Here is a 21,407-nt window from a genome sequence, read left to right as displayed (position 1 = left end):
TTTTACCAAGAGAATGTTATTCACATATTTATTGGGTAATTAACAAAAGTGTTATTAGGACTACTAGAATCTGATCCTTAGGAGGAGTGACATTTTCTACTGCAAGAGCTAGACAGAATAATATACTTTACTTTCTCGGTTCTCAGTGAAGGCCCATCAAGGGACACTTGGCATAGTCTGGAGACATTTTTGTTACCATTCGGGTAAGAGGGAGTGGTGCTAACATCAGGGTATAGACCAGGAATGCTGCTAAACATCCTACAATACACAGGACAGCCCCCTGAGTCAAAGAACGATGCGACCGAAATGTCAATAGCGCCAAGGTAGGGAAATCCTTGTCTAGTGGAATTGGGCTCACACCAGTGATTCTCAGACATTTCAGAGATGTATCACACTCTCTTGGTTCCACAAGATTTCTCATGTCTCATAAAAGTTATAGGAAAGTACATTTAAATTTTAGCATGAATTTAAATTCACTTTGAACTGCAAAAAATAAAAAGTAACTCCCTTTTAAATAACCAACAATAAGTGAAGGTTCAGTGGGTAAGTGGGGTTGTTTATTTTTCAAAACCAGGAGGGAGTCACTGCCATAAACCATTCCAGAGTGTGATTGGTGGGAGAGGCCATGGTCTGAGTCAGTCATCAGTGCCCACCCAGAAACGTCATCACACAGACATCAGGGGCGTATGGCCTGGGACCGAGTTGGGAAGAGAGGGAGAAATGCTGCCAGGCAATAGGGTGATTCTGCCTGATGTCTCCCTAGCCCTTCCAGAGCGAACTGTAGAATCACTGCTCTCTCTCAAGAGCTACACTAATTCCAGGCAGTTTCCTCTGGTCAGTAATAATCTAGCAATTTCAAACAAACACATATATCTATGTTACTCAGATTCAATTAGCAGCTCAGAAAACCAGATGTGTTGCCTAGCAACAGCATCCTTCTCTCTCCTCACCTTCCACATCCCCTAGACTGTGGGTTGCCCTTTTGTGACCTTCCTAAAACAGGCAGCTTAGCATAGTGGTTAAGAGCCTCCCAGAAGTAACTTAACCATAAAAGTAATCTTAACCATAAAAGTAATCTTAACAATAGTGGTTCCTAGACTCCCAGAAATGGAACACCTGGGTCCTGAATCCTGGCTCCACAAACTAGCTGTGATGCCTAAACTTAGGCAAAATTACTTAACCTCTCGGTTTCCTCATCTATAAAATGGAAATAATATTATTACCTCGAACAGTCTTGGTGGGGATTTAATGAGTTCAAATACAGATGATGCCCAGAGCATAACAAACACTCAATAAATGTTAGCTCTTATTTTTCTCTACCTCTTATATCCCTCTTCAGGGTTTCCTTTTAACCAGATTTCATCAACACAAAATGTTAGGGGATGGTGAGGGATGGGAATTCACAGTATCTTTTGCCCTAAAACTGCTTTATCTGGCTCATCCCCTCGTATACACAGAATCCCTGTTCCCTCGCACTTTTGTCTCCCACAAAGAATAACAATTTGTTTCCAAGCTCAGAAAAAGTCTTATATTCAAATAGCTTCTTTCTATACAGGAATAGCCCAGACATTCTAGAAACCAAGAACTAGGATGCTCCGTTCCTGTATCTTTCTTTAATGAAGATTCTAGCTAGTTGATTATAATTTTTCTTTTGGAGTATTAATTAAAGTTACCCCCTTGATCTGCAGAGACTGATGTACTGTCAGCCGTTAATAAGTGAAATAATTAAGCTTGCATTCTAGATTATCATCGTGAGTAGGCTGGATAAGTAGGAGTTCCCAGCAAATCTTTAATTAAATCTGAAAAACTAAAACTAAAATAAATAACGCAACTGGATATAGTGCTGCTGGCTTTTTTTTTTTTTTTTTTTTTTTTTTTGCTGTACGCGGGCCTCTCACTGTTGCGGCCTCTCCCGTTGTGGAGCACAGGCTCCGGACGCGCAGGCTCGGCAGCCATGGCTCACGGGCCCAGCCGCTCCGTGGCATGTGGGATCTTCCCGGACCGGGGCACGAACCCGTGTCCCCTGCATCGGCAGGCGGACTCTCAACCACTGCGCCACCAGGGAAGCCCAGCTTTTGTTGTTTTTAATGACAAATTTGCCAAATTTACCTGAAAACAATTCCTTGAACAGAAAGTAAGGCTTGAGTTGATTTTTAAGACCCCTTTCAAATAAGATAAAACAGACCAGCTGTAATCTCTTCTTCTATCTTTGTTTCTTAAACTTCAATTATCTGAGCACCTTTTCCCAAAATTATCCTGTGTCCCACATGAGCTGTACTAATTATTTATTTTTCCCCATAAGTCAACCCAAATCTTAAAGTGTATGTAAATTTGTTTGAAAGGAAAGCTATATAAAGGGAAAACTTTTGTTAATTTCCAAATAGAGGGTAAATGTAAAAAGTAAATATCATGAAAATTAAACTTTGTACATTTCTTTAAAATAAAAGTTGTTTAAAATATCTTTTAAATTATTAATTGAAAATAGTAATGGGGAAATACAAGTAATAATGCATCTAATTTATTGACACTGTAGGAAAAATTTAATATGTGCTAGTTCACTTAGTTTAATTTTTATAATGACTTTTCAAAGTAAATGTGATCCCCACTTTTACAGAAGATTCTCTGAAACTCAAAGGAAAGAAGTAAATTGCCCAAGATCCCAGAGTTGGGGTGGGCAGGGCAGGTCCATGTGAGGCCAGAGCTCTCAAGGACTGCAGGATGGGGTTCTCCCACCATTTTAAATCCTCTCCCCTCTCCTTCATCCAGGCCACCCTTCCCAAGATTTCTCCTGAAATCCTGTGCCGAAAGTCCTAAGTTACACACCAATGATGGGTTTTCACCAAGATGTGGTTGGACTTTCAGGCCTTTTGTGCCAAAAAGAAAAATTAATATTTACATCAGAAAAAGATACTGTTATTTTACAATTTTCAGCGTCCTTTTAAGTCGAGCAGATTCTTATGCAGCTGGTTAATGAGTATGAGATGGAAACAGGAGGCTGGGCAAGAGCTATTTCTGACCGAGAAAAGAAAAGGGGGTGGGAGAGAAGTAGGGGAGCAGGGGAGGAAGGTAGAGGTAAGAAAATGCTCTGGGGAGGAGAGATGAGACAGAGACAGAGAGAGAGAAGAGGGAGAGAAGAGGGGAGAAGGTGATGCTGCCGCTCAGGAAAGACTCAGAGGAAAAGACAGAAATATTTAGAGGTACTTTATGAATTTTTTTCCATGTGCTGTGTCATGTCATTCATCTTCTTCCATGTCTGGTTCTGGGGTGTTTTTTTTCTAATACATTAAAAATAATCAAATACAACATCAAGTGTTTATCTGTGTATCACCTGAAATTATCCCGCACCCCTCCTATAGCACAAGCACCACGGGAAACTGCCTCAGATGATCTCACCACTTCTGTGGCTTTAATTCCACCTCTAGCATGATGACTTGGAAATTCATATTTCCAGCTGACCTCTCCCGGGAACTCCAACTACCCACCTGACGCAGCCATGTAGATGTCTAATATCGTTATTTCTGCTCTTGCTACATTCCAGACACACTGGCCCACCTTTGCTGTTCCCTCCACCCTATTCCCTTCAGGGCTTTGCCTGCCTGGCTTCTAATGCTCAGATCTCAGCTCAGATATGCCTCCTCAGAGAAGCCTTCCTGGCCCATCCTAACAGAAGAAGCACCTCTCCCCCAGTTACATCACCCTGCCAATTACAAGACCACCCCATCAACTACATTCCCTTATTTCCTTCATAGCACGTGACAATCTACACCTTTTGGTTTGTCTTGTTGTTTGTTTATTTTATATCTCCATCTGCTAGAAGATAAACTCCATGTGGATATGAATTCTGTCTTTTTTACTGAAGAGGAACTTGTACTTAGTAGGTGCCCAGTATTTGTGGATTTAATGAATGAATTAATCTATGATGACTGAGATGACTGACAATAAATGATTCTATGAGGAGAGTGTCTTCAGGCTCCTATCACCATTGATATGGCCACATACTAATGAATAAAGATTTTATAGCACTTTACAGTTTAAAAGCACATTCTCCTAGGTTATTGTTATGGTCTGAATGTTTGTGTCCCTTCAAAATTCATATGCTGAAATCTTAACCCCAAAGGTGATGGTATTAGTAGGTGGGGTTTGGGGGATTAATGCCTTGTAAAAGAGGCCCCAGAGAGACCCCTAGCTCCTTCCACTATGTGAGGACACAGCCAGTGGACCTGGCTATGAATCAGGACGAGGGTCCCAACCAAGATGTGACCATGCTGGCTCCTTGATCTTGGACTTCCCAGCTTCCAGAACAGTGAGCAATAAATCTGTTATATATAAGCTATGTCGTCTTAGCTTATACATTTAGCTTAGCTTAGACTGGCCTGTGATAGTTTGATAGCAGCCCAAACAGACTAAGACAGTTATCTGTATCTTTTTTCCACCAGCACCTATCAAGGTAGATACTAATTTTATCCCCACTTTACCCTTAAGAAAACTGAGGTTAAACAGGTATATATAACTGGAGGTACACTAGATGAGAAACCTGAAAAGCTGTCTGAAGTATGGACAATGCCAAGCAAACATACCTGTTGTTCTACCTAGGTTCCCTGAACTCTCCTGGTTTTAGTACTGAAAATCCTACATCCTGGGAAAACCAGGAAGTTGATCACCCTATCTTAAATTGTAAATTTAAGACCTTAGATACTTCATGTAATCAGATCCCTGGCCATCTGAAGTTCAATGACTAAAACATGGGGGATGGGAGTGGGGATGGCATTTAGAGACTAAAGACATCAAGTTCCATAAGAGTTAATGAACCCACCTAAACTGCTTTCAAAGGAATTCCGGGAGAGGAAGTCGTTAATAACCTGAAAAGGAGCAGACACTTAGAAATGCCATCTCTGGTCCTACCCTGAAAGATAAAGATGGTAACTAGGTCGGCGTGGCTATCAAGCCTCATGCTTTCAGAATGAATCTGCTCCACCAAAAATCCAAAAGGTATTTTGGGCAGTAGTGGCACCACCAACTGCAGGCACCCTGACCAAGGGAAACTGGCTTCCTATCCCAGAAAGGAAAGTTCTTCCTTTTCCAATTCGGTACAATTTAACACCTTTTTCAATGCATTGGAATTCTTAGCTTAAGCATTCTGGTGAAGTAGCCATAAAAATTTCACAAGTTTGTGTGTGTGTCTGTGTCTCTGTGTGTGTGTGTGTCTGTGTGTGTGTGTGTGTGTGTGTGTTAGAGAGATAATTATTGCATAGGTGGCATTGTTTTCTCATCTAGGTAGCGACTGAAGTGTTCATTCAAGTCATTGGGTAATTGAAGTGAAGCAATTATGTGTCACATTTTGAAAGAGGCTTTTTAAAAAAATCCACCCCTAGATGATTTAGACTTAATTACCTTGTCTTTGCAGCAGCTGAGTTCAAACCTCAAGTGGAAAGCGCATCGACTTCAAAGGCAGAGGGAATCAAAGGTGCTCCCCGGCTTTGGATACTTCCTCTGCTTGAGGTAAGAACCATGAACAAACTTCAGGTCTCTGCCAGTGCACAGTCTCCCAACGGAAATTACCTTGTTGCTGGAGATGACCCAGATCTGGTAGGACACCTTGAACAGGCCCCTGTCACGTATCCTGAATTATTTTTGTCTGCCTAGGTTTTTCTGTTTTATTTCTTTTTTATGTCACTCACACTGAAGACTAACAGCTCTAAGAAAGAAACAAGAGTTGGTTTGGACTACATGTTTAGTTTTGCATCCTTCAGCAGTGTTAAAAGTGTTGCTCAGTAGTCTGGACTTATTTTTGCCTCCATTCCAGTGGGGCACCCAGCACAGAAAATTCACACTTGTCTCTCAACTGGTGTGGTTCAGATGAAGGAACCGCTGTGATCTCTGTGCTTTGGGACCAAGTCTTAAACCATATCAGTGACCTAGATCCTGCCAAGCAAAGGACCTTCCCATCTGCCTGAATTGTTTAACTTGTTTGTGTTAAGTATAAAGTTTGGGGGGTGAGGGAAGACTTGGTGTAAATTTTCAAGGCCCTTGTCATTAGAGATCTTGGTATAACATCAGATGTGTGTGCTGAATCCCTTGAAATATTCTCCAGTTCTGCCCATATTCCATACCTGTTGATATAGACATTTTACCAATGCTATTATTTGTCTTAACTGTTAGGTTGGAATATTCTTGTAGACTAGACTTCTTTAAACCAATTGAATTTAATTTCTCAAACTTTGCCTCTATTTTAAAGGCTACGTTTCATTCATTCATCAGTCCTTCTTAATTTTTCCAGAGTCTGTCAAAGCTCTCCTTCATGAGTGGTAATGGTAAGTTGATCTGTCTCAGCAATTTTCTGAGTTGTACTTGAGTGTTCTTATTTCCGGTCATCAAAATGGCTCAAGTAATTTACAAGTGTTATTCTATCTGAACATTGGTATGGCAATGCAGTGACTTCTCAGGTTTCGAATATTGGAAAGAAGCAATTCCTCAGAAGCAACGAAATAGGTAACTTGCTTGCAGGTTTTTAAATCATCTTGGATTCCTTCTTTTAACAGGCAACTTACCCTGCCCTTACTTGTCCGCCAAATTACCTAACCTTTTAGGAGTCATCTCCTGGCTTGACAAGTTTCTATTCCTCCCCTGCCCATAAATTATCATCCTACCCAAACAATTAAACTGAAAGTTACATTCAATCGGTCCCTTTAGAGCCCAGTAATTTTATTCACTCATAAAATTTCTAGAGGAAAAATATGTGTTTTCTATGTGCAGTTTTGAGTTCCTGGATCTCCATCAAAGCAGACCACTTCAGAAACTTCCTTTAACCAAGAAGTGAAAACAGGTTTTTCGCTGCTGGAAGGGAATTTAAAACTCCATTTGTACCCAAGAAAATACAAAGGGATTTGCACTTTGATGCTTGAAATTTTCCAGATGCTTAATGAATTTTTCCACATATAAGATGGCATCAAGCAACTCCTATTTAAAATTCCCAGATTAAAATGAAAAATCTAGCACTATCAAGTCATTAAATGAAAGAAAACCATAAACACTAGAATTAAGAGCCAAAAGAACAGGTTTGATTCCCAAGAGTCTGACTTATTATGTGATCTTGGACAGGTCATTTGGACTCTCTAAGCTTCTGTGTCCACATGTCTAAAATGGGGGGAGGATGATAGTATTGTCGTGAGTTTTGTGAATGGTGAAGAAATACAAACATATTATTTTAATTGTTCTTCCATTCACAAGTAATACCTCTGCTTTGGTTTATTGTGCTTTTTCACTGTAGAAATGGAGAGCTATTTATATGATGGTTTGGTTTTCTCATTTCTTTCAACATTTTCTAGAACCTTCCTTAGTTCACCAGAATCTTGTAAGCCAGTCGGTTGGTCAGTTAGCAAATATTTATTGATATATGCCAGGCAGAGACATAATTTCTACCTTACTTTGCATACAGTCTAACGAATATAGACTTTTTGGTCTAACATTCTTTCCCATTGCTTTCCACTACTCTGAAAATATTTTCCTCTTTTAAAAAATCCCCCTCTTGTGATAACCTATAATGGAAAATAATCATATATATATATATATATATATATAAACTGAATTGCTTTGCTGTACACCTGAAACTAACACAATATGGTAAATCAACTATACTTCAATAAAGAATTTCTCTCTTATGCCTGCCAAGGCAGGACACATCCATTTACAATTCTTTGCCTACAGTGATATTAGCATGACTACACATCAGTATGGCTCACCATTTGTTAAAACGTGGAAATACTTCTATACCAGTTGGTAAATAGCCACTAATCTAAGCCCCAGGAGTGTTCCTCTCACTCCCACAATGCCATCCATCTCTACCTATCCCCCTCTCAAGGACCCTGGACCACTCCCAGGACAACTAAAGGATCAAGGAAGGCCTAGAACAGATGCCAACTGGACCTAACTTCTGCATCCGTTCTGAGTATAAGGTGTTGTTGATCTCACCCTGCCTCCCAGAATGTGGAGGACTTCACGCTTGTTTATCCCACTCCTCACATTTCCTCCAGCCCTCAGATTACTCGTTGCTTGATCAGAGACCCTCCTCTCCTACTGGAATTCCTTCCCCTCAGCTCTCACTCTCATTCCTCAGTGTTGTCTTCACCCTGAGGCTGCCCAGCTTCTTCCTGTAGACTGTCCTTTATTACCCAAACCAACTCCATAGAGCTGAGACATCACACTGAATGCATAAGGCCATAGCAGTTTTAAAAGATTGAAAGACCTCCGTATCTAATAGTAAGTAGTCACTACTCAGAGTCCCCCACCCCAGCCCCCAGCGTAGGCCAGCCACACTGGCCACCCCTCCAAGACTTCCTCTGTGCTGCCCACGATCCGGTACCTAACCTCTCCGATCCTGCTCCAGAACTGTGGCCAACATCTGTTCTGATGGGTAAATGTGCTCCGCTAGTGCATAAGTGCTCTGTTAACCACCTCTGCAAAGAACCATAATGTAATGTAGAGTGAAATGAGGGCTATTCCTTTACTTATGATTCATTGATTCCTTCTACCAGGACTTATCAATCACTCACTGTGTCCAAGACACCAAGCAAGCCAGGCTCTAAAACCTCCAAACCTGATGAGTCCTTTGCCCTCATGGCACTTACATTCTGGTAGGGGAGACTGACAATAAGTAAAAAATAAACATAGACGTGTGAATAAATATATATTTTGACTGAGGGTTCAGAAGGAAATGAGATTAGCTTAGGGAAGTCAGAAATGGCTTCAGAAAGAAGGCTATGGTTACAATGGACCTTAAGGATGCACAGGGTTTCTGCAGGCCTGAGTAAAAGGGAACAGCATAAGCATGGATATTAGTCAGGAAACATGGGGTGAGTTTGGGAACTTGTCTGGACAGGGATGGGCAGGGGGCGGGATTATATGGAGGAGGCTCCTGGGAGATCAAGTGAGAAATGTAAACAGGTTGACTGAGCCAGCCTGTTCTCACACCTGAAGATGGATTCATGAACTACAGAACAGACACGTCAAGACCCTAACTCTCAACCTCATGGCCGTCTAGCAAAATGCCCTCATGAGCATTCACCAGTCTGAGCACAGGCCCACTGTACGAGTGGGGCAGCTTGTGCGCTAGACAAAATGCCGACACAAGGGATGGGTGGAGCCTCCTTTTCTCTCCCCACCAGGCTGGATGCACTAGTGTGGGATTTTCCTAGAACACTTTCTTCTGGCCCCACTTTGTGCCAGAGGCTGGTATATCTCCAGAGGGCACCTTTTCTCATTTCACACAAAAGCGCAAGATAGGCTAGCAATAGCCCTACTCGGACACTCCCTCCCTTGACCAGACTGCTCTGCTCCTTTCAAATAAATTCTCTGGAACACCCCTTCGTCTGCATTATCCCTTTCCTACCTCTCTGGCCTTACCCAAGAGCACACACAAACCCCTTTATCAAACTTCTTGCTTATCTTGGCCAAGCACAGACGCTCACTCTCTCTCTCTCTCTCTCTCTCTCTCTCTCTCTGTGTGTGTGTCTCTCACACACACACCCCTCTTACAATGACCTTTGCCTTCATCTAGACTGCTCCTGCGTCCCAGCCCCTCTATGCATCCTTCCCTGCCCAGCTGGCCTGACGCCTTGCTCTGTCTGAATGCACAGCTCCTACAGCTTCCTCTTCCCTGACCACACCCACAAATGCTTCCCTGACTTGTTTCATGTTTGTGTGTTAACTCCATGGGTATCTGTGTGAATGCAGTAAGGATAGCTCACCCAGCTTGTAAACTCCCAGAACTAGAAACAAGGCCTGTGAATGTATTACTCACTCAGCTGTGAGTCTCATTAAAAGAAACCTATGTCACTGTTGCTGTTGGTACCTCTGCTTCATTCATCAAGAAAATGGAGTGACATTAATTCATCAAGTCCATTCATTCAATAAGTATACATTGAACACTTACTCTGTGTCAAGCTCTAGGAATATAACAGTGAATAAGATGTGGCCTTTCTCCTTGGAGAAGATGTTTATTAAGTTTTTCCATGTGTCTACTATGTGCCAGGCATTGTACTAGACTCTAGAGTTATAGAAGTAAGATAGACAAGTAAAGACAATCACATTGCAGGATGGTACATATTAAGATCAAGGACTGCACTGAGTACTGTGGAACCTCAGAAGGCATACCTGGCCCACTTCATGGTTTCAAGGAAGAGACATTCATTCATTCATTCAATCAATCAATCAATATTTACCCATTAATTATACGACATAAAAGATGTAGTATATACTACATCTTATAGTAATTAAGTAATTTATGTTAGTAAATTATACTAACATAAAGATATTAAAAAAAAATATTTACCCATTGCCTACTGTGTGCCAGTCGCTGTTCAAGGTGCTGAAGTGATGAAGTCCTTCACCATGAAGCCTAAAAATTCCAGTAGGAGAGACAGAAAATAAATAAGATCTGTAGACTATACTAGGTGATGACAAGTGCTTTGGAGAAAAGTAAAGCAAGGGAAGCATGGGGAATATCGAGGTCATGGGGGAGGGTGTTTCGTATAGAGTGGTTAGGAAAGGCTTCACTGAGACAACACTCAAGATACCTGAAGAAAGTGAAAGGCCCAGCCATGTGGTTATCTGGAGGGTGACTCTGTCAGGCAGAGGGCACAATAAGTGCAGAGACCTGGGGTACAGGCTGCTTAGAGTGATAGGAAAGATCAAGTCAGCCGGTGAGGCTGGGGCCAGGTGAGCCAGGTGTGTGTGCTAAGGAAGGTCATCGAGGAGGTAGAGGTGTGGGCAGGGCAGGGCCTTGCAGTTGGTGGAAGGGCTTTGGCTTTTATGCTGAGTAAGATGGGGAACCACTGGAGGGTTTTAACGGGAAAGGGGGTGGGATGATGAGGTCTGACTTTCATTTTCCAAGGCCCACTCTGGTGTGGAGAACAGCCAGAAGGGGGCAAGGGAACCTGAGAGACCAGTAAGGAGGCAGTTGTAAACATCCACATGAAATGATACTGGCTGGTGTAGTGGCTGGAGGGATAGTGGTGGAAGAGGTGGGGCTGCCTCCAAGTCCATCGTGTGTCAGATTGACCTGGTGAGGGGAGCTTTCACAGAGGGAACATTGGAGCTGGCCCTGGAGGATGCATTCACCAGACAGATGTGGGTATGTGACCCAGAGGCAGAGAGACAGAGAAAGAGATGTATGTGCATGTGTGTTTACATTGGGAGGGTTATCGAAAAAGCCCTCAATCATGAGAGAACTGACAAATTGAAGAATAGCAAATAGCTCAGTGTGGTCAGCTCAGAACACTACCACTTAGACAGGAGGAGAGCTAGGAGCTTGGAAGAAGTTTGGAGCCAGTTGTGAGCGGCCTTGATTGCCATGCTAAGAGCTTAGACCTGTCTGTCCTGTGGGCCAAAGAGAGTCATCAAGGATCTTTAAGCAGATAAGTGGTTGCCTCACAACCACTGAGGCCACCTTTCCAAACTACTGACTCATTTGTTCTAAAACTCAAGAATTCCCCCATCCCACCCCCATTATCCTTCCCAAGGCATATCCAAATTGCTATATTTTTTGTAAGACTCTTGTATTGCATTGCATTATATCTTACTGTGTTACAATCACCTGTGTGTGTATGTCTGATTCACCCACTATTCTGTGGGAAGCAAAGGTCAGGGGCCACACATAGGTCATCTCTACACCCTCAGCACCTAGAATACGTTCCAGTGTGTTCAATAAATGATTACTGGATGGATGGATGGATGGATGGAGCAAGTTCTGGAAGTAAGCAGTGAAAGTGAGAAAGCCTAGAAATGCTAGATGGAATTGGCCAATGAAAAAGTTAAGAATAATAAAGGGACTATAAATGTTGACTAATTGCAGATGTGTACAAAGATGGTCCAAGTCCTCTGGGGATGTTTCCTCCTGTGGAATCTCTACATCTCATCTGCTCAGACCATTTACCCTGGAATCAAGGCGAGGGCTACTCAGAGAGCTCTGGACTATGGTGAGTTGGATGCTTTCAGAAGCCAGGCTGTACTCACCTCCCAGGTGTAGTCTGTGACCCAAATCCAGAAGCTCAGATTGGTCTGTCTCATGACTGAGACAAGCTCTACAGTGGGGTGATCCAGAGCTACTAAGATGGTTGGGGGAAAGGTGTTGTCTAAAAAATAATCACCTTAACAATAGGCATATCCAAACATCATCACAGATTCATATTTTCCCTCTCTCTCTCCCCCGCACATGCATACACAATGAACATCTTAGAGCATATAAAGTACTTGGAACAGAATCTCACAATAGCAAATGCCCAACAAATATTACCTACTGTTATTTTCACATATGTGAACAGACACCTCCACAGTTGCTAATGTCCCCACGTTACAGATGAGGAAAGTGAAGGACAGAGAGATTTTGTAACTTGCGGAGTCACACAGCTAGTAAGTGAGGGTTGGGATTCAAACCTAGGCTGTCTGATGGTGCCTTCGGTTCCATCGTTCCATCCTTTACATTCTGTCTTTACTTCTCCGTATTACAGTATTATTCACAGTATTATAGAGGATAAAATCTGCTCTTCTTAATCTCCAAAAAGGATAGGATAAGTGGAAGTGAGCTTAAGCTGTAAAGGAAGGGATATAAGCAAAACTTCCTCCTTGAGAAGGTAAAAATGAAAAGATCATTCTTCATTACTAAGTTACTTTTCTCAAGCTCTTTAATGTGGAAGAGGGCTCTGTTTCTCCACGAGCTCAGAGAAATGTGTTCTGTGGTGCTATTATATTAAGATGGGTTTATTCCAGGATTAAACAAAAGCAGTGGTTGCTAACCTTTTTGGAGTGCTAGGATCCTTTGAGAATCTGATTAAAATGTGAACCCTGGGGCTTCCCTGGTGGCGCAGTGGTAGAGAGTCTGCCTGCCGATGCAGGGGACACGGGTTCGTGCCCCGGTCCGGGAGGATCCCACATGCCACGGAGCGGCTAGGCCCGTGAGCCATGGCCGCTGAGCCTGCGCGTCCGGAGCCTGTGCTCCGCAACGGGAGAGGCCACAAGTGAGAGGCCCGCGTACCGCAAAAAAAAAAAAAAAATGTGAACCCTGGAAAATTTTCCCCTAAAAAATGAGATAGATACACATACACATGACCCACTCACAATCTTTCATTAGAATTTCAGGGGCTTCAAGTGTTCCCAGCAGTCCATGGACCTCCAGTCCAAAATTCCTGAATTTAAAGAATCTAGGAGGGAAAAAGGACAATGTAGAATAACTGTCTGGAACCGGCCGTCAGGCATAGATTCTGGAGCCAAATCGCCCAGATTTGACTACTGGCTCCCCCAGATCTTAGCTGTGTGACTTAGGCAAGAATTAACCTCTTTGAGGCTCAGTTTCTTCATCTGTGAAATTGGATAACGATGATACTTTGTACTTTTCCTATAACACTGTCCTGTGTTAACATTCTCCCATGCTGTTAGCTCTGGGTTCTTGGACAATTTTACTAGCCTCTCTGAGGACCAGTGTCTTCTTCTGCAAAGTAGGGACAATAATAACCACCTTGTTAGAATCCTGTTTTCTCAGTATCTAAGAGCATGGCTTACTTAATAAATTTAACTTGTGTGTTTAATGATATTATGCCATCATCATCTTTGTTATCAATAAACATTTTCTTTGGTTGCTTCACAGGCATTCAGGCTGGGGTGGAGATGATTGAGCAAATGGTCAAGGAAAGAAAAATCCCAGATTTAAAAGGTTCTGAATCTCCTAAATTTCTGAAAATTGATTATATGAACTACAAGCTTATAAAGTAAGTAAAAGAGAAGAACCTTTTTAGCAGTGAAATTAATCTTTAAAATCTCAGTGTTGTGGATACGCCACCATGAGTCCTGGTGTAACACCAGGATGGAGTAGAAGTTAACCAACCTTTGGTGAAAGGCTTATCAGATAAATCACCCAAGAAAAAGGGGTCATGGAGCCGGCATGTGGTGTTTGGGTCAGAACACGTGGGTCCAAGTCACATCTCTGCTGCACACTCGTTGTGTGTACCTGGCGCATCTGCTCAGAGACTCAGTGCTCTCTCCTCATTCCTAAAATGAGAGTTCTAATTCGATGCAGATGTCAGCTGTGGGCACCTTGCCCCCAGAATTCTAAATGAAATTCTTGTTCATTCCATTGCTACCCCTACCCCCATAAACTTAGATGCAGAGTTCAATATCAGTCTCGCAAACAAATCTGCTCTCACTACATCTTATTTTGTAAAGTTTAGTCAAGACTTCAGAGGTCATAGGAGTGGATTACAAGGCACACGCTTTCTGCCCTCTTGCTATCTAGACCTCCTCTCCTTCTCTGGAGCAACTGTCAGTTTCTTCCCCTGGGCTCATGCATAGCAGTTCCACCCACTCCTGGGTGCCAAAGGATCATCCTAAATACTTTTCCAAGTAATTTCCCCACCAATAAACTTCTCTTCCTAAGAAGAATTCTGGTGGCAGCTATAATCTTTTCTACCATGTTACAGCAATAAAATCAACTGTCAGAATCAGTAAACAATAAAAAGCAGATGATGTAACAAATGTGAAGATACTTCATAAAACTGAAGCTGCTGAAAACGGATTAGCTGATATACTTAGTGACAGCATAGACCATCAGTGTAAGAACAATGGAATTGCCACATTGATCCAGATCCTTGTCTCACCCAAGCCAAGGGTTTTGAGATTATATTTATATTGTTATCCACCCTCTCAGATTGGGTGGACCCCAACTGGGTCCTTCTCACGCCGGATGAACGAGACAAGGTTCGGCAAAGCAGAGCAGAAACTGTATTCGTTGATCAAGGAATGGAGAAGGGAGAGCTCATGCTCTAAAGACACCTTCTCCCCGTGGGAGGAAAGTGGGAGATGTTTAAGGAGTAAGAGGCCAGTGCAGCATCAGAAACTGGGGAAAAGGGCAGAGATTTCCAGGAACAGTGCTGCATGCACAGTCCCTTGCGCCCGGCACTCCTTGTGCCTAGCAAAGTACGAGTCCCCTCTTTGGGCGGAGATCTTAGCACGGTGACGAGGCAAAGGCAACCTTTGGGCGCTTCTACGTTTCCTTGGCACAGACACTGCTCTTGCACTTAGGCTGGAACTGATTCAGGGCGGACGACTGTAGAGTTTCCTTTGAGGTGTAACTGATAAACATCTTTGACAAACATCAGGTGTTTTGGAACAAGAATAGAAATAGGTTAAAGCAGAGATCTTTCAGCTCCCTGGGGTATGTAGGGGTGATGGTACGAACCAGGAAAAATGTTCAGCCGAATATAACAAAACTAGTGTGACTTAGATGAAATAGGGGTTCATTTTTGTCTCACAAATAAGAAGCTCTGAAGAGAAATTGTACAGAAGAACCTATTTTCAGGGCAGGAATAGAGACACAGACATAGGGAATGGGTGTGTGGACACAGTGGGGAGGATGACTTGGGAGATTGGGGTTGATATATGTGCACTGCCATGTGTAAAACAGATCGCCAGTGGGAACCTGCAGTATAGCGCAGGGAACTCAGCTCGGTGCTCTGCGGAGACCTAGATGGATGAAATGAGGTGGGTAGTGGGAGGGAGGTTCAAGCGGGGTGGGGGTATATGTATACATATAGCTGATTCACTTCATTGTACAACAGAAACTAACACTACATTGTAAAGCAACTATGCCCCCCGCCCAAAAAAAACAGTTGAAGAATCCTATTGAAGCCCCACAGTTTCATCAGAATACAACTGTCTTGTATTTTTCTGTTCCCCTATCCTTAACTCTGGCCTCTGGCTTCGTTTGCCTCATGGTCTAATATGACAGATGCTCTAATTATAATACAGTCAGCCATTCAACAAGAATTTGTTGAGCACCTACTGTGTACTAAGGCATTGTTCTAGGCATAGGGTATAGTGTAGTGAATGACACAGATACGCCTTTAGTGTCCAGTGAGAGAGATGAACATTAAATATATATTTACAGATCTAATGATTTAATTACACTGATGATAATGCCACAGCAGAAAAACCAGGGTGATTCCTGTAATATAAAGTGAAGGTAAAGATGAGGAGAAACAGGTATTCCCATGCATTGCTAGTGGGAGCAGATAAACTGGTACAATAATTTCAGACCTGTGCTGTTCAAACAGGAGCTGCTAGCCTCATGTCACTATTGAGCACTTGAGGTATGATTAGTGCAACTGAGTACTGGATTTTTAATTTTTTTAATTTCAGTTTTAATTTAAAAACTCACATGATTCAGTTACTGAAGAACTTTTAAGTCTGGAACAATTTGAGTACGTAAGTTTACTCTTTCAATTGAAAATTTTATCAGCTCTAAATACAGGTCAAGAATTTCTGTTGAAAATGCAATATCTAGATTGAGGTACATCATGAATATAAAACACATACTGTATTTTGTTTATTTTTGAAAAAGGAAAATAAAATATCTCATTAACAATTTTTATATTGATTACATGTTCAAATTATAATATTTCCCATTTTTAATGTGTCTAGATAATGTTAAATTACATATACGGCTCACATTATATTTCTATTAGACAGTGGGGTTTTTTTTGTTTTTTGTTTTTTTTTGCAGTACACGGGCCTCTCACTGTTGTGGCCTCTCCCAGTGCGGAGCACAGGCTCCAGACGCGCAGGCTCAGCGGCCATGGCTCACGGGCCCAGCCACTCCGCGGCATGTGGGATCATCCCGGACCAGGGCACGAACCCGTGTCCCCTGCATCGGCAGGCAGACCCTCAACCACTGCACCACCGGGGAAGCCCCTAGACAGTGCTATTTTAGGAGGTGATTTTTAAGGATTTTTTTAGGCATGCTTTTTGACCCAACAATTCCACTTCTTAGCACTCTCTCTAGAGAAACATCTACACAAACAGCATATATGGGGATGTTCACTGTGGCACTGTTTACAATGCAGAAATACTGGAAACAACCTAGATGTCTACCCACAAAGCAATGATTTTTTTTAATCCATAGCTTAGATTACTCTGCAGCAATTACAAAGAATGAGTTAGACCTATACGTATCAAAATGAAAATATTTCCAAGATACATTAATCTCTACCATCCTCTTTTCACAGTGATCCTCAGGATATTTGACAGAGAATAGGTAGGAAAGGATGCAGAAAAGAGGAAATAACAAATAATCGCTTCTTATTGGCTGTCACATTTTAAAATTTTCCCTAATCTTAGTTCATAACAGTGCTTTCTCCCGTGCAACAGTTATACACAGATGGCTTCATTTTGTCTTCTCAACCGTCCCATGAGTCACACTTCTTTTCAGTGACTGACTGAAGGAGGTTAAGTGCCTTGCCCAAGGTTGTACAGCTAGCACAAAACGTGGCTCCGAGCCCAGTGCCCTTTGCACGATGCACGAAGCGCCATAGCCTCCCGGTTAAGAAGCCTGAAGACAGATTGAGGAGGCTTCCAGGTCTGGTTCTACCACTTATCTATGACTTCAGCCAAGTTTCTAATCTTCTCATCTCTGAATTGCAGATTGCAAAATCAGCAGCAGCCTCATAGGATTATGGTGAGGGTTAAAATGAGGTAACACATGTGAAGTGCTTACTCCAGTGTCTAGCAGGTAGTAATTGCTCAATAGATGGTCATACTAATAACATAATGCACGTGGCCATCTACCTATGTATGTTGCATGCCACCTACTGCCTCAAGTTACCTGTGTGACGGCTCAGAGAATCCTAGGGGGAGTTAATGCTCTAAAATAAATTTCTCAACTAAGGAAGATACTGTCCACATAGAGGACATTTGGGAGGAAGGCATGCTGTTTATTGTCCTGATGATTTAGGGGTGGGGGGAGGGACACGATTGGCATTTAGTTGGTACATATGCCAAATATCCTGCAATTTGTACAACAGTCCTCTACAAAAAAATAGTTTTCCCATCCAAAATGTTAATGTTAGGCTTCCCTGGTGGCACAGTGGTTGAGTCCGCCTGCCGATGCAGGGGACACGGGTTCGTGCCCCGCTCCGGGAGGATCCCACATGCCGCGGAGCGGCTGGGCCCGTGAGCCATGGCCGCTGAGCCTGTGCATCCGGAGCCTGTGCTCCGCAACAGGAGAGGCCACAACAGTGAGAGGCCCGGCCTGCGTACCACAAAAACAAACAAACAAACAAACAAAATGTTAATGTTTCCCCGCATTGAGAAACACTGGAACAGCTGAAGGGAAAAATAATGATGGCAGTGTTTTGTCTTTAAAGAAACTAAAGAAGTCGATTGATTGTTTGCAAATCTGTTCCTAAACTTGCTCATTTCTCCCCTCAGCTAGATACAAGGGGCTTCCTGCCAAGGGTGTGAGAGGAATTAGAAGGCAGTGCCATGAGGCTGCACTGCATACCTAAGGGTCCTTCCTCTATAGCAGCAGTCCGAAACCTTTTTGGCACAAGGGACCCGTTTCCTGGGGAGCGATGCGGAGCGGCAGATGAAGGGCTCGCTCGCCTGCCCGCCACTCACCTCCCGCTGTGCGGCCCGGTTCCTAACAGGCTGTGTACCGGTACCGGTCCGTGGCCCGGGGGTTGGGGACCCCTGCTCTATAGGAATTCACAATTGCCCATCTTGGGAGTTCTACCACTGCATTTCCGATTTTGCCTTACTTAGAGATGTGCTGGCTGAGTTGCACTAACTCCTCTGTTTCCTGTTTTACAGCATAAAAATCAATGCCTTTTCACTTCCAAATACTTCACTAGCCTTTGTGCCTGGGGTGGGAATCAGGGCCCTGATCAAGCACGGCACTGCCAACATCAGCACAGACTGGGAAATCAAGTCTCCACTTTTGTGAGTATTCCACTGAGAAGTCTACTGCTGTTCTGGGGGAGACGGAGCAAGAAATCAGAAGTAGATAAAGTTGCCAATGTGTTTGACGTTAGGCTTCTTTCCCTCAGCCATTAACCATCTTTCTCAAGAGCATCTTTCCAGGAGAGATTTAAATCAGAATATCTCTACTGAGGGCAGGGAGGAGGGGGCTGAAAAGCATCCTTCCCTTAAAGGCAGAGCCACTGATCAACATGTCATTTAAGATTTCCTGGGACTTCCCTGGCAGTCCAGCGGTTAAGACTCCCCGCTTCCACTGCAGGGGGCACAGGTTTGATCCCTGGTCAGAGAACTAAGATCCCACATGCCGTGGGCTGCGGCCAGAAAAGAAGATAAAAAAAAGAATCAAATTCCTGGTACGGTTACAAACCACCTACTATGTGTAAGTCACCGTGTGGGTGTAATGTTTAGGTCTGCCTTGGTTGATGCCCCAGGATGACACATTCATTCATCCATTTGGTCATTCAATATCCATTTACTGAGTACCTACTGACTGTATCCATTTATAAATGATACTGAGTACCATTCATCCCTGTCTCAGGAACTCCAGTCTCGTAGACGGTAGGGATATAATATGTTCCCCCATAAGAAACATAGATTCATGTATTATTCATTTCTTTGCTGACTCATCAACCATAGATTGAGTGCTTATTCTGTGTCAGGCCATGAGCTAAATCCTGGGGCATGGAGATGAATAGCACCACTCCCTCAAGGAGTTCACAGATGACATCTAAGTGTCACCTCCCCATCTAGGCCCCTCCTAAATAAGGTGTGGCCACCTTGACCCCTATGTTCTTCCTCCAAACAAGCATCGTATATGAATGGTGCCTAATACATGCTCAACCACTATGGGGGCCAGCGCACTCAAGATGAAATAAATGCAAGGTTCCTAGAGCTGTCACCATTCACATATTTGTTACTTCATTTGTTCAGTAAATATTCACCCCTACCTGTTGTAGGTGCCAGGAATCCAGAGGTGATGAAGTTCCTGCCCTCCTGGGGCTTAGATTCTATGGCTAATCAGAGAAACAAGATCCATCTGCACCCCTGCCCAGGCTTGAGTAACCTTGCACTTCTTCTCTCAACAGCCAAGACACAGGAGGAGCTAACTTGCTTCTCTCTGGGGTCTACTTCACCGGTATACTTGTCCTGGCCCGGAATGACTTTGGTCACCCAATCCTGAAGCTCCAAGACTGCAATGCCCAAGTGAGCCGCAATGACATCTCGTTTTCTGGAGAGCTCAGGTGAGCACCCTGGTGGGCAGTGGACAGTCTGGAGCTGGGTTCTCACGTGGCACCTAGGGGCAGTTATGAACTGGCAGATATGATCCTGTGTAAGCCCTTTTGTAATCTTTTTTTTTCCCTAGTGTCCTGTATAACTCCTTTGCTGAGCCCATGGAGAAACCCATTTTAAAGAACTTAAATAAAATGGTAAGTCTTTAGAGGCTCTACAGCCATAGTAACACGCCATCAGCAGCAGTTGTGCCGTGCTTTGATTAGCTTTTAGTCAATAAAACTTTCCTGAGCACCTACCGTGTGCTAAGCACCATCTGAGGCACTTTCACACACATCATCCTTTGCAACTTAGTAGTTTCTCAAGTGCCTACTGTGTGCCAAACAGAATGGTAGGTGCTAGGGATGCAGAGATAAATAATACAGCATTCCCTCCCTCAAGTCCTCGCCCCACGGTGGGCAAACAGTCAAAAAGGGTTCGTTTATTGTGTACCTACTACATGCCCAGCACTCTAGGCTAGAGTCTGTTGAGGATATGGAAAAGGAATAAACTTATCTGTTTAGGAAAAACCAGCTCAGACTTGTGAAACTGCAACTGAATAAGTATTTGAATTTCGTACATACTTACATGGTCATTAGGTTGGACTGAGGGGGTTCAGAGAACTGGAAAAATGAAGTAAATAGAGCCTAGGAGTATCCTATCCTGGGAGACATTTTTGGAGAGTGCAGGACTTGAACTGAGCCTTCAAATATAGGTAGGAATTGAATAAGTAAGGAACGGGAAAGAAGAAAGAATATTTCCAGCCAAGTGAAACAGTATAAGTTAAGATGGCATCCAAGTATCTTGATGCCAGAAGTCAGTGTCCGAGGAAGGGAAAGATGGAATTGGCCATGTGCCCTGTTTCCATTCCTGACAATATCTTCCCTGAACGCTTTACCCACATTTCTGGGGAGACAAGGAGAGAGGTGAGGAGGACGGGAAAAGAAGGGAGATTCCTTTCTGGAAAAGAGGGGCAAGGATGGTGTCTGGCTGTCTCCAGCCCCCTTGTGTTCAGTTCAGCACTTGGAAGGCAGTAGGTGCATAATGAATGTCAGTGAGGAAATCAACACACAGAGACGTCAAGCAGCTTGTCTAACAAGGTTGTCCGGCTGGTCAGGGGACACTGAAGCTTCGCAGCCTTTCCCGTCCTTACCTGAAAGGTGCTGAGTGCCAGTGGATGTGCATATTGAAGAGTGCCTGGGAAACAGTGCTGTTGCTTTCAGGGACCCCACACTTGATCATTCCTTTGTTCAAAACAAGGCATGGTCCTTTGGCCTCCGACAAGAAGCCAATAGTTAAGTTTGCCTGGAGCTTGTGTATGACTTAGAGATCGTAGATGC

General features: G+C 43.3%; 1 protein-coding gene across 7 annotated transcripts in view; it reads left to right on the top strand.

Annotated features, from left to right (window-relative positions):
• The first annotated feature begins 5,402 nt into the window (after positions 1 to 5,402).
• BPIFC (BPI fold containing family C) overlaps positions 5,403 to 21,407 on the top strand; it is a 42,267-nt gene continuing 26,262 nt past the window's right edge. For 2 of the 7 annotated variants that reach the window (XM_060023909.1, XM_060023910.1), the window contains exons 1-8: positions 5,408 to 5,499; positions 6,278 to 6,311; positions 7,859 to 7,952; positions 11,849 to 11,972; positions 13,637 to 13,757; positions 18,631 to 18,759; positions 19,884 to 20,039; positions 20,162 to 20,225. In XM_060023909.1, the coding sequence (XP_059879892.1) occupies positions 7,911 to 7,952; positions 11,849 to 11,972; positions 13,637 to 13,757; positions 18,631 to 18,759; positions 19,884 to 20,039; positions 20,162 to 20,225 (636 nt within the window). In that variant the 5' untranslated portion in view covers positions 5,408 to 5,499; positions 6,278 to 6,311; positions 7,859 to 7,910. Of the gene's footprint in view, positions 5,500 to 6,277; positions 6,312 to 6,432; positions 6,490 to 7,858; positions 7,953 to 11,848; positions 11,973 to 13,636; positions 13,758 to 18,630; positions 18,760 to 19,883; positions 20,040 to 20,161; positions 20,226 to 21,407 lie in introns of all 7 variants that reach the window. The other 5 variants (XM_060023905.1, XM_060023904.1, XM_060023908.1 and 2 more) reach the window with 5 other exon arrangements.

The sequence above is a fragment of the Delphinus delphis genome, chromosome 11 (genome assembly GCF_949987515.2).
Source record: "Delphinus delphis chromosome 11, mDelDel1.2, whole genome shotgun sequence".
NCBI classification, from domain to species: Eukaryota; Metazoa; Chordata; class Mammalia; order Artiodactyla; family Delphinidae; genus Delphinus; species Delphinus delphis.
The sequence above is the reverse complement of the archived record's forward strand: the minus strand, read 5'-3'. Positions and strand labels throughout refer to the sequence as shown.